This window comes from Embiotoca jacksoni, unplaced genomic scaffold, assembly GCF_022577435.1.
Source record: "Embiotoca jacksoni isolate LCO1_2020_lvr unplaced genomic scaffold, fEmbJac1.0.p SCAF_8, whole genome shotgun sequence".
In the NCBI taxonomy this organism is placed as follows: Eukaryota; Metazoa; Chordata; class Actinopteri; family Embiotocidae; genus Embiotoca; species Embiotoca jacksoni.
Window position 1 is genome coordinate 4659415 of NW_027185436.1, and position 13031 is coordinate 4672445.

The 13031-nt window shown below is 41.6% G+C and overlaps 1 protein-coding gene across 1 annotated transcript in view; it reads right to left on the reverse strand.

Moving 5' to 3' along the window:
- Window positions 1-1473: 1473 nt before the first annotated feature.
- The window catches only part of LOC138215838 (transmembrane protein 132D), a 268114-nt gene continuing 256556 nt past the window's right edge, over window positions 1474-13031 (reverse strand). Inside the window, exons 11-16 of the mRNA XM_069178264.1 lie at window positions 10364-10426; window positions 9462-9590; window positions 7188-7316; window positions 6727-7026; window positions 6322-6593; window positions 1474-4751 (exon numbers count right to left, since the gene is read on the reverse strand). Coding sequence (XP_069034365.1) covers window positions 4124-4751; window positions 6322-6593; window positions 6727-7026; window positions 7188-7316; window positions 9462-9590; window positions 10364-10426 — 1521 coding nt within the window. The 3' untranslated portion in view covers window positions 1474-4123. The remainder of the gene's footprint in view (window positions 4752-6321; window positions 6594-6726; window positions 7027-7187; window positions 7317-9461; window positions 9591-10363; window positions 10427-13031) is intronic.

Consider the following 13031-nt stretch of genomic DNA (forward strand, 5'->3'; position numbering starts at 1 on the left):
ACCTACACACAGTAGCTGAACACCATTTGTGGAGTGAAACTCTTTTGTTTATGAGGTTGGACTATTTCAGCTCAGTCAGATGGAGCCACTGCAGAAGTCCTTCTTTTTCCTCCTGGCTCGCTGAACAACTGCTGTTCAGAGAGGAATTGTTCAGAAGTTATATGCTTTGGTCTGAAAACAACTAGGTTGAGAGATGCTGTTATCATATTCACAATTAAAGTGGTTCTAATATAATATGTTCACAGGTATGGTGTGCCTCTACAGTGGCTGAAAACTCCTGTGAAAACAAAAACCAAAAATACAATAATAAGACAGCACTATAAATGCAGATCCTCTGTGGACACAAAGCCTAACAAGTACATCTAACAGGGTTAACCCTGCAGCACTGCAGCATCCATCTGTCGCAAAACCTTTCTCAGCAGATTTATGTTCTTATAAAACTGTTTTGCAATGGTAAACTAAGAGGAAACAAGATGTTCCTGTCAAGCATTATTTTGAATGTTGATCAGTGTCAGAACCAAACATACAGCATGCACATTTTACCTTCCTAGCTGCAATGTCCTCGCATTTCTTTGTGCTACATAAATATCCAATGTCACACCAAAGTGTGTAATACGCCCTTCAGTCCAATAGAGGATACTGTGTCATTAAACACACACAAAAAACATGTGGTTAGGTTTCGGAAAATATCTAGGTTTGGGTCTAAATGTGTAAATGTGCGTTTTAGCATAAGTAACGTTACAGACGTCAATGTTCATGATTTTTGCTTTATCACTAACTCGAACGTCAGTCATCTGGGTTAAAGTCCTGTGTTTGTTTCATCCTTCCACCTCAGACCTCCTCTCTACTCAAACGTTATCACTCTTTGTACTTCATCACATGACCTCCTTCTTCGACCCTGGTCATACATGCGTGTACTTTCCACGCCTAGACGAGGCGAAGCGCCACACTGACACGGTATTCTCTAGTGGACTGACAGGTGTATTACATGATTTGGCTTAATATCACAGTCCAAAAAAAATCTATTGCTGAAATATGAACATATTTCTGTTGGGAGATGGCTTATCAGCAGATACACAGCATCCATTGTGCTGTATTCCAACAAAACAGCCTCTGAGGAGAATGTGGAAAACAACTGTGGTCTTGATTCTGCACTTGTACTGTAGACGTTTGTATTAGATTTGATCTGTTTAATGTTACTGGTAGAACCACATTAACATGAATTAACACACAAAACTTTGCTTTCCAGTTTTCAACCAACTACTCTCCTGACCTCTGACAGTCGCAAAGATACTGAAGAACTTTTATGCTTTAAAAAAAACAATTCCTCTTTGTGCCAGTGAAGCTAAGCAGTAGTTCAGTAAGCATGGACTTGATCACAGTCCTTCACTGACATCTGTGGTGACATTGGGTAGATTTGACCTCCTCTAGTATCAAATACAAGCTGAAATACCTTCAAAATAAACTCAAAAATAGCCTTGTATTTTTTTTATTTATTTTAGTTCACATCCATACAGTTTTCAAACAAAAAAGGAAGAATGGGTGTCCAAGGCTGTAAAATATGATTAAAACTAACAGCATGTTACGAGTCAAAAGGGTTTTTCATCATAGAGCATTGCTACACTTAGACCTTCAGTGACTGTTAAACTCAGACCGACTAATCCTTTTGATCACAACAGTCTTGAAACTGTGTTGAGTATGTGAGTAGGCTAGACACAGTAATGTGTCCAGAACATACAGCACAGTTGTCACCTTCAGTCAAATTATCTATTGCTTTGGTGGAGGCAAAGCAGCCCATTTTTGTTCCCCCATTTGGTGTCAGCTCAGGTCTCGTACCTGTGTCTATTCAAGCTCTCTTTTCTTTTCAGTTTCAGACCCAACAAACTGGGCTGTGATTTCAATGTGCATTTTTTTTTATTATGCTTCTTGGTTAACAAATAATTGAAAAACAGAGATGCTTTATAATCCAGATTCTGCCTTTGTGGTCTCTTGGATTAGCCCACTGATCAAAATCCTGACATTTGGTTTGGTTTTCTTTTCTGAAATCTCAGACTCACCATCCTCAAACAAATTTCGAGAGTGATGAATGACAGACTGGCTCCATGTTTACATCTCCTTATGGAGGTTTCCTACCCTGTACAAAGACAAGAACTCATTCAATACTTGAAACAAAGACAGGAAACATCTTTAGAAAAAGAACCAATAAGATCACTTTCACATTGTGGTGGTAGATAGTATTGTGTACCATATTTGCACTGTAAAATGTACAAAATATCACCATGTCGTTGGCTAGTGACCTGCAATCTTATTCACAAGCACTTTGAAGCATGTTTATTTATTTACAACATACAGTGTACTCTGAAACAGTAACACATTTATAAATAAATATTGCAATCTTAACAATCTTACAGTTCTCCTTTTTTTTTTTTTTATTGTCGGTTCTTCATGACTCGTCACCTGAGCTTAACGAAGGTGAGGCAACCTCTGCCTGCTCTGTCTCCTTCTTTTCACTTCTATGTGCTATCATTCACCAGCAGGTCTATTATTTTCAGTCTATGTCCTTGGCCTTTCTTTCCTTCCTCACCCTCTCAATTGTCAATTTAAATAAATAGATATCAAGGAGGGGAAAAAAAGGAATCATATATTCTTAAAATCTTAATAAAATTCTAAATAAAAAGCTACAATTAATATTTTCCCAAATGAGGAAAAACATAATCAAAAACCTTCCATTTATCAAAAAGGACAAACAAAAGAAAAAAAAAAGTATAATACGGTTCAGCAAGATGTTTCATGAACCCATATCTATTTGTTAGATATTCATTCCATTTTCATTTATATCGTAATGTCATTCAATACATCCTGTTAGCTCCATGTAAAACACGGTCTGTCTTGTTGCCTACATGATACATTTTGTTTTAAATAATCCTCATTGTGAAGTGTTCAGTCAGGCTCTGCGAAGCTCAAGCAGCCTCCTTTTAATGCGAGACACCTCAGGCCGTCCCCCTTCCTTTAGGTTACAGACAGTATTTCACTGTGTGTTTGAGTTCACAAAGGTTCTACTGCTGTCCAATCACAGACGAGGAGAGAGAGGCCAGGGGACAACAGGATTGGTTGTGAATACGGGGAGAGAGCCGCCATTGGCCACAGGGTTTCAGGAAACAGAAATTAAGCCTTAAATATGGCTAATGTCCTTTCCTGTTTGTAATTGTGCAAGATTAAATGCCTCTGTCTTGGATCCAAGGGAGAAACAGTCTTTTTGCACGACACATCGTTTTCCGATTCTCGGCACACTCTGTTGGTTGAGGAAAGAGCTTGATTGCCTGAACACAGAGCTAAATGGAAATTCCCACTTGGGACTGCGAAATGCCTGGATCCTAGTTGAGTACTCGGAATATATATATATTTTTTACATTTCACATGTTACTTATGAGCATTGCCCAAAGAAAATGGGTCACATGGTCGAACAAGAACAGATAGTATCTCTGATGTGCCCCTATTCTCCAGAGAAATCTGGGACTTATTATGTAATTATTCAGCAGACTTGGCAGAAAAATGACAGGTTTGTATATTAAAACTAAATCAAAATCAGAAATTAATCAACAGCCACAGCCAATGTTGGCAAGACAACATATGAGTAAAAAAGACTTGATGTAAGTTCTCGTCATCCTCGTTTACATGTATAGTGGCTTAATAATGTCTGTCCAATAACATACCCTGAATTAACTGTATAATGTATGTATACAATGGTTTACTGGTATTCTGAAAGTAAACATTCATAACCAATAATGACTTTATTATTGATTTTTACACTAATATTTTCACAATAAATAATACAAAACAAACTCAGAATGTTATTTATTGTTTGCTACTATTAATTTCAGTGTCAACTAGTGATGACTTTATGGTTTCCGTAGACTAAAGGGGAGCTAAACGTAAGCATCCCCTACACTGTCTGTTCTAAACTCTTTACCACACTTTATGTTCTCTTTACTGTTCTAGTAATCCTCCTATTCTCCCTCCATTAATCCATTGCAAAGGCATTACAGGTGAATTGTACTCATTGTCCGTCCTCCCTCCTGCATTCATCCTCTGCCCCTCCATTTCACAGTCTCTTTCCCATCAGTCACAGATTGTCTTGTAGCCTCTCCATGTAGGTTCTGATTTCAGACTGACCGAGGTCCATATCCTGGCACACCCATTTGATGTCATCTTCGCTCCCATTGGTCACCAGGACTGAAGAGTTGGCGTATGGGCCGCCTCCACCTGAATTATCATTGGGCAGAACGGTGGCAAAAGATGTGAATTTGACTCGTTTACGTTTGGCGGCCGCAACCGCGGCTGCAGCCGTGGCCCGAGGGGAATTATTTAGATGCTCCTTTTGACCAATGACGTCTTTGCCACCGGTAGTGATTGCTGAAAGGCACTGATGCGGTTCTGGAACAGATCTGGGCAGGGTTTGTCCATGGGTGATGCCCCGGTGTCCCCCTATGCCACCACTCCGACTAATGGTGCCCATGCCTGTGCCCACGCCCATCACCAAGGTGTTGCCAGCCCCGTTCAGCAGGTACTTGTTCTCCTCGTATGCTCCTTCGTTCCGGTCGATGATGGTGGTGCACTCATCAGGCAGGCCGCCCTGACACTGTTCAGAGTGGTCAGCTAGAAGGTCGGCCTCATTGCCGAGCCACACCCAGTCATGGGCGTGGTTCATGTTGCCTCCCGCCTCCAGCACTGGGACTTGCTTGTGACGATATCTGCAGACAAAAGATGATAATTAATCGGTGATGGAAAAATAGAAAATGGGCATTTTTGACCATTTTGTGCAAGCAGCGCACTCAATCAAGTATCCTCTGTTAAGTTTTGAAGTTAAGCGACCTCTAGCAGTCGTATAAATAACGACAAGCTGGTGTGGAGCGTCCTTTAATCAAATGACCGTTGACCTTATGTGAAATGACGACGACTTAACTCCACATTTTGTGATGGTGGCAGCACAATATGTGTTAAAATTACATGCGGGAACCATGGTAACAATGCCAATTAGGATTGATTGCCGTGGTAGCCACATACATAGAAAAGAGACACATTTCAGATGATGTCTGTAAAACGTGAGTTTTTCCTTTCCATGAGGAGGCAGGTTGGGTGTTTGATACAACAGTAGACTTGGGTGCAGGACACCGCTGTTCGCCTCTTGTTGCAACCATGTGTTGGCACAGCTTTTTAAAACTGTATTTAATGTTGCTATGACAATGTAGGTTGGATAACTTCAAGAACATTTTCAATTTTAAGGCACGACATGTTTCAAGTCAGCATCTTAACCCAAACCATTATCTTTCCCCTAATCCTATCTAAGTGGCTTTTGTGCCTAAACCTAACAAAGGGTGCTAATTTAGGAAACATTATTGTGAGTCATATTTAACAACCTTTATGGATTTGAGGACTTTTTGTTGTCTTTCTATTTAGAGAGTAGAACGGTAGATAATGGCATGACTGCAGATGGACAGAGAATTCAGATAACAATCAGGTAATTGAATCAAATTCGCCCTGCAAAATATTGTTAATAGGTCCAAAGAAAACTTAAAGAAAACTAGCAGGTGAGGGCCGTCTATAATCAACATTGAGGTCAACCTAAGGTTGTGTAAAATTGTCCTGACTTGGTGCTAGGCAAACAACATGTACTCTATTTGGACCAGAATATTAGGCGAACGATAAAATTTCAATAAAGAAAAATAAAACTGAAAAAAACCTGGATAGGAAACAACAATTGATTGATTGGATTTAGCCAATAAATAAATTGCCTATTAACATTGGTTGTTTTATCACGTCGTGGTCCACACTCCAGATTTATCAACCATGATGTAACTCTACCTTACTATTTAAATATACAATTTATAAGATTTTTTGTTTCAAACATTACAAAAATAACAAAGATTATCCGAAAAATATGAAGAAATTACAGAAAATCTGTTTCTGACATCAGCTCAAAGACATCTGGTGTATGTATTGTTGTGCAGAGATTAAGATTATCTTAACCAATTGCCATTTTTTTTTTTTGTTGATCCACAACTGACTCCATACCATTTTACTTTACAATCATGAATTATAAAAAGAAAAAAAGCCAACTAATAACTAAGAGTGGGCCAAGAATACACAAAATTCCCCCAAAGTGCTTAAAAGATTGGACGGTACAGTGACTCACTATCACCTCCTAACCTGCAAAGTGGTATTACAAGATAGAACTTAAATCTTACATACCACATCTTTAACCTACAGCACAGTTTTTATGTTAGGTTCAAAGTGTTCACTTCAAATACGAACGTGTTTTACCTGAAAGCAAAGCTGACACAGTTGATGAGGAAGACCAGTATTGCCAGGCAGAACACTCCCAGAAGGGCATACATGCCGATCTCCAGGTCTGACAGGCCTCTGGTGGTCTGGCTCAGCTCGCTGTTTCCGCTCCCTGGTACCTCCACTTGCACTGGGAAGCTGCTGTAGTCCCCTGCTTGGTTGGGACCGTTGCCTCGACTGGTGCTGCCACCACTGGCAGCTTTGCCACCTGAAGCACGGTTGATTACTGTGCTCTTGGTTGTTGTGCTAACCTGATAAATGGAAATTAACACATGTACACGGTTAAGTTTGTCATTAAATAAATTTAGTATAAAGGAGGTAAAGTGAAGTACGTCCACCAATTGTGACTAGATAGTTTTAGAAATATCTCCAAAACCCTCCTACCTTCCTCATGGCTCCTTCCTCTCGGTCCACTGCTGCGCTGTTGGACTTCCACTCTCCTCCGTCCTTTGTCCGTTGCTCGCTGGTGCTGTTGTCCATCCCTCCGCCGTCCTCCGGTCCACCTCTTCCGATCACTCCTCTCTCCTCACTCTTTGCTCCAAACTTAACTAGCACATTCCCGACTCCAGATGCCAGCACACTCTTCCTTTTGGACTTCTGGCAAGTCTCAGAGATGACCATCTCGACGCGAACCAGCGTCCCCTGTCCGTCACCCTCCGCGACCACAATCGGCCAGTGCTGCTCCTGATTGACAGAGACAACGTGAAGGTGAACAAACATGTGGCATTCGGATCAAGTTACGCTTTGTGCCGAATTTCCTGCAAATAATGATTTGTATAAATGTCATGGTACGGCATCCTTCACGCAGCTTTAACTTTACATCAGGGAAAGGAAGCAGCCCGTACCTGATTGGTAACAGAGATAACACTTTCATCCAATGAGACAGCTGAGAGCAGGAAGTCCTTGGGATCGTAGATATCAAGCGGTGTCACTGAACCGTCACTGTACTGGATCCATGCACTGATCACGGCTTCCTGAATAAGAGAAATAACAGTATGAGCTATTCAAGGATCTATAAAGATCATTCAATCAGAGAAGTGCGTTAGTAGCAGTTTGGACAGAGGTAAGAAACTCTGAAAGCCTTTTATGAAAAAAGTTTGATTGTAGGTCGCAGTGAACTATTGATCAATCCCACTTTTCTAACTCCGCTGCTGAGAAATTTCACTGCGACATGAGCTATAGTCAAATGTCAAAATGTTATGATTGGTCAAAAACAATATCTGCATCATTGATACCCGTTTACTGGCCACAGGGAAGAAAGCATGTAGCATTGTCAGTGACACATCCACATTTGTTCCAATGATTTGCCATTTAGAGCTGCACTAAATTACATTTAGATTTTAACAAAAAGTCCAACGGATACTTTATTGATCTCCAAAAGGGAAATTACAGTGTTGCATGTGGAATGTGCGCTGCCACTCAGAGGATGAGTCTCCCGTCCCGGCACAGAGGGGAGTCCTTATACAGTATATTGTTGTTGCGGTGGGGAAGAATGACTTCCTGTGGCGGCCCCTGCTGCAGCGGAGCCTCTGACTGAAAACACGCTGCTGCCTGACCAGCAGGCCGTGCAGGGGATGTGAAGTGTTGCCTGTTATGTTGAGCGGTTTGTGCAACATCCTCTCAACAACCAACTTTAGGGGCTCCGGGGCTTTGCAGAGACACCCTCCTTCTTCAGCTGGTTCAGCTTTTGAGTGTCACTGGCTCTGACACCCTTGAAGCAACAACTGGTTGTAGATATGCAATATGTTGTTGCAAATTAAACAAAACTAAGCTTCGAGAGTATATTTTTCCTCCATTTGTCTTTAAGTGATCCTGTCCCTCTAATTTCCCTCGATATAAAAAAATTGCTTGCTTTAATCAAAACACAGAAAAAGATTTTGTGGGTATAACAGCAAAAACCTTCTTACAAAAGTAATTAAGATCCAACATCGCTGAGGAACATCGCTGTATCTCTTTCCCTCCCTTTATTTTCACATTAAATTGTCATTTTCCTTGCCTTCTCCATTCCCTTATTTCCCCACTTTTCCCTACAGTCTTGTGTGTTTTAAAATAAAATCTTTTCAGCCTTTTTCTTCTCCTCCTTACTTTCTCTCTCCATACATCGTCTCCGCAGGTGATGCGGAATGACGCAGATAAAACCTGATGAGTCTTTGAATAAAATGCCGGATCGGAATGGTATTTTCTTCATTGTGATGAGCTGCTTCTCGTCCAATTAGCCCTCAGATAGAAATTATGATGTGGGGTATTGTTTGATTAAAAAAAAAAAGAAATTGAGGGAGAAAGGATTGTGGAGGGGGAACAAAAGAGTGAGGGGTAATAGCTTGAGATAGTGTGATAAAATAACCCCCGGCAATGTGATTAGAGAGTCGAGAATAGCTTGTAACATGGTACACTAGCAATATAATATGAATGTAGATGTAAGTGACTGTCTTTAGAGTAAGAAAAGAAATTTCATTTTAATGTATATTTTTCAATTTGTTTTACACATTCATCACATCTATAGTTATGATTTCTTTTTTTGCTGGTTGTATTGTATTCCAGGCCTGTACTTCCATAAAGGAATAACTGTAGACCTTTAGGTGCTTGTAACTGCTGCTGAAGAGCGCTGCAGCCCAGCAGTTACACACTCCTAATTAGAAACGGATTATGGGAGAGATAACAGTGAGATGATGTTAGCAGCACAGAATTACTGTTTAAGTTCTGTGATTACAACCTTTTGGGGGTATTACTGTCGAGACGGGAACAGCTTAGGGTTTAGTCCAGCACTTTATGTGTGTGATACAAACCTGAAGGCAGCGAGGCGTCTGCCGTATGTATGTTTATCGTGTGTATCATGAAAAGTTGGTAGGGGGTGACATGTTTTTGATCTCTGTGTGAGGATGTGTGTTACTCATCTTGTGGGGACACAAATCTGTTTAAACAGTTACATTTTCTTATTGGGAACAAAAGTCCACAACATAAAATCATTACATTTTTGTGAGACGACTTGGTTTAAGGTGAGCGTTAGGATTAGTAGTCAGACTGTGTGTGTGTGTGTGTGTGTGTGTGTGTGTGTGTGTGTGTGTGTGTGTGTGTGTGTGTGTGTGTGTGTGTGTGTGTGTAAATTTGTTCCGTATTACCTGTTTAGGTGTGTGTAGCAGGTCTGTAGCTGTAGTTGTCAGCTGTATTGCCTGGTTATTTCCAGGACTCTGCGCCATACTGAGGGACAAAGATGCCACCAGCTGGACTCCCAGGTCTGTGATGGTGACCTACACAAACAAGAGTTACTGCACGTCACTTACAGAAGCAGCCAGTGAAAAAGTTTGAGTTCCACTTGTTTTCTCTCCTTTCACTGGCTAGAAAGGAGGAGATAGGGACGGTTGTTGAAGAGATTAAGTTTGGTACCACAGAACGATTCTTTTATGATGTTAGATGATACTGCAATCACTTTGAAGGTGGGATAGAGTCATCACCGTTGGAGGTACGATGGCACTTTAAGCAGTGCTATAGTATAGTGGCAAAATAAAACTAAGCACATTGAATAGTATACCATATTTATATTTGGCGATGTTAAGACATTCACCATGATAAGAGTCAGCAAATCGTAAATCAGTGATTGCCAAACTGTGGTGCGTTAAACGCGATGCTCCATCTGGTGGTACGCAGGAGTATTGCTAAAAGGCCCAAACAATCCAACTTCAACTGGTCCAAGTCCAAAGTACAGACAACAGTTACTAAATATACACATCGCATGATGAAAAAAATAGTTGTCAGTCATTTAAATATGTTACAATAAAATGTGCCTGTGCTTTGCCTTGCATGCGGACTAGTATGTACTTGTATGTCGACTAATAAACGTGTTTACATAATCTGCGAGCGACTTTGGACGCTGTTTCCTTTAAGATGCTATTAAGCTCAATAGTGTTCCCTTGTTTACCACAGTGATCTGCAACATAGGATTGAAGATCACACAATCATAACACACGCTAATAAAAGGCACCTACATCCCAAATACATAAAATGAAGGACAATATTATGGTACCTTGTCATCCAACACGGTTACAGTCTTCTCTGCCAGTATTGAGTCAGACAGCGGGGACAGAACCTGCAATGAAAGATCAAACAACACACAGAGTTGAAAACCATTTTTTTAAAAATTTAAATTACCTGCATGTCATTTGTAGTAAAACAAACAAACAAACAAACAAACAAACAAAAACACCTTACTAAAAATGTTCTCGTTTGACAGGTAATGGAATGACATCTTGCGTCTCATAATGTTACAGAATAATAAATATGTCACTGCATGGTATGCCGGTTGCTTTGTAGTGGAAAAGACCATCGGCTGTTCAGTGCCATCGTTGTAGGACTTATTGGTCTCTCTGTGCCTTAGCAGAGCAGCTAGCATACTGAAGGACCCGTTCCAGCCTGGACGCCATCTGACCTGCTGCCCTCTGGCAGACGACTCAAAAACAGCTTTTAACCCAGGACCATACGAGAACTGAACACTGTCTGGGACATGTATATCCACCAGCATTTTACTTTGACGTCGACATGTTTACTCTCTGGACTGAAACTTCTTTGTATAGTGCATTCTGTCAACCTGGTATCACTGCGAAGTGTGTAATACATATCATGTCCAATAGAGGGCAGAGTTTCAGTCCTTCTTTGCCATGTCAGATGCATCAGCGTCACGTGTAAAAAAAACAAAAAAACATATGGAAACCAGTGGTTATGTTTAAAAAAAAAAAGAAAGAAAAAAGGGAGGTTAGGGAATTTTTTTTTTTTAGTTGTGATTATGAAAATAAAACAAAAAAAACCCCAAAAAACAATGTCATGTCCGAAATTTCTCCCAGGTGAAAGTCCACAACTTCCTTCCTTACTTATTACGCCCTCACGTCAGTGAACTCTGTACTTCGTCCCATTACCTCCGTTGAGTGAGATACTACCTCACTGTTGAGTGCAACATTATGAGACTTAAGATGTCATTCCATTACTTGTCAAACAAGAAAATGTGCCTGTGTTTAAGTTTGTGCTCTTCTCACGTCTGGAGGACTCCAAGTGTGTCAAATGTCTTTAGTGGACAGGTGAGTGTATGACACACTTTTCCGTGATGCAGAACTGTTTTTCTATAGATTCCTGTACTTATTAATAACTGCACTACTTGAAGACATATAGATTGTATATAGAGTCATCAAATGTGTAATACCCAGAGGCGCAACACCACAGCTACCCTACTGTTAATAAAAAAAAAATATTTTTTTGTTAAACTTAAAAAAAGCTCATACACACAGGCTGATCAAGTGAGTCAACTCTGCACTCTACGCAGTATGTTACCTACCATGTCTTCAACACACACAGACAAACACAAATGTATAAAAGCTGAAGATACTGATACTGTCTGCGTCAAGAAAATGTTGGCTTGGAAACGCCGCTGCTGCCATTTAACATCACACTGCGTAACACGGACTAAGTAATGAGAACACATACACAGCGTTCCCGTCTGCCTCCCAGCTGAGCTCCAGTGTGTCAGCATTCAACTAAGACAACATGGCCCAAACTAAAGAACTAAACCTAAGAGAGACGAGAGGGAGAGCGCCAGTGAGATGGCGGGAGAGAAATGTACGGAGTAGGTGTCAGAGGGAGTGAGACAGTGACAAATAGAGGAGGACAGAAAGTGAGATGGGGCAGAAAGACGGAGCATGAAAAGAGATTGGGCTACAGATGGCGAGAAGGAGCAGCAGACAGACAGTGATGAGATTAGGAGCACCAGTGTGGTAGTGTACTTCTCCACCCGGCGACAGGAGGGGAGGCAGATCTGATTGGTGCACAAAGAAAATCTCTCAGCGAACGCGTCGAGGCGTCAAACTCAATCCCACCCTCAGCGAGGTAACAAAATGCAATGATTGACGGCTCTGGGATTGCTCCTCAAGACCGACGGAGAACAGGAGGGCGGGAAAGAGGGGACGGGAGGAGAAAGGAGGGAGAGGCGGGCAGGGAGAGGCGAGACTCGGGGAGACGGAGCTGGGGAGTAAAATTGAAATGTCAAACTATCAAATGACGGCTGTCGACTCTGGCATCTCGACGGGAAAGCTGGGTAAATTCTCTCTCCCGGCTCCCAAACAGCGCACAGCTGTCCATGCGCGAGCATCTGCACGCGTGTGTTCGCGTATGCGTGCATGAATGCAGCCAATCCCCAGTTGGACGGAAGCTAACGCACACTCAGCTGTTCTCAAAAAAAAATAAAATAATAATAATCCCCAAGATATCCAGCCGCTGCCGCGCTGAACTCGGCGCCAACCTACTTTTGGTACGCACGCGACGCACTCTTCAGAGCCGTCGTGAAAATGTATGCGCTCCGAATGAGACGAACAGGAAAGCCACAGGACTGTCCTCCGCTGTCACATTGAGTTACGGCGGCCCGGCTCATTGGGATTCGGCGCGTGTACGAGTGCTCGGCGTGTGCATGTGTTATAATTGCCGAACAGCAAGCTGAGATGTCGGGGCCAAATCCGACAGTTAATTGTGGCTAATTGTGTAACAACCCAGCAAGGGTGGCTTGTAGTTGCAGGAGATGGACAGGAAGAGGACAGCGTTTACATCAGAGGAGCGCCTATGGCTGCAGTGTGACGTACCAATGGCGCTCAGACTGTTTCGACAGTCTTTCTCTGAACTTGTTGTCCATCAAGCGATACATACAGTATATTATA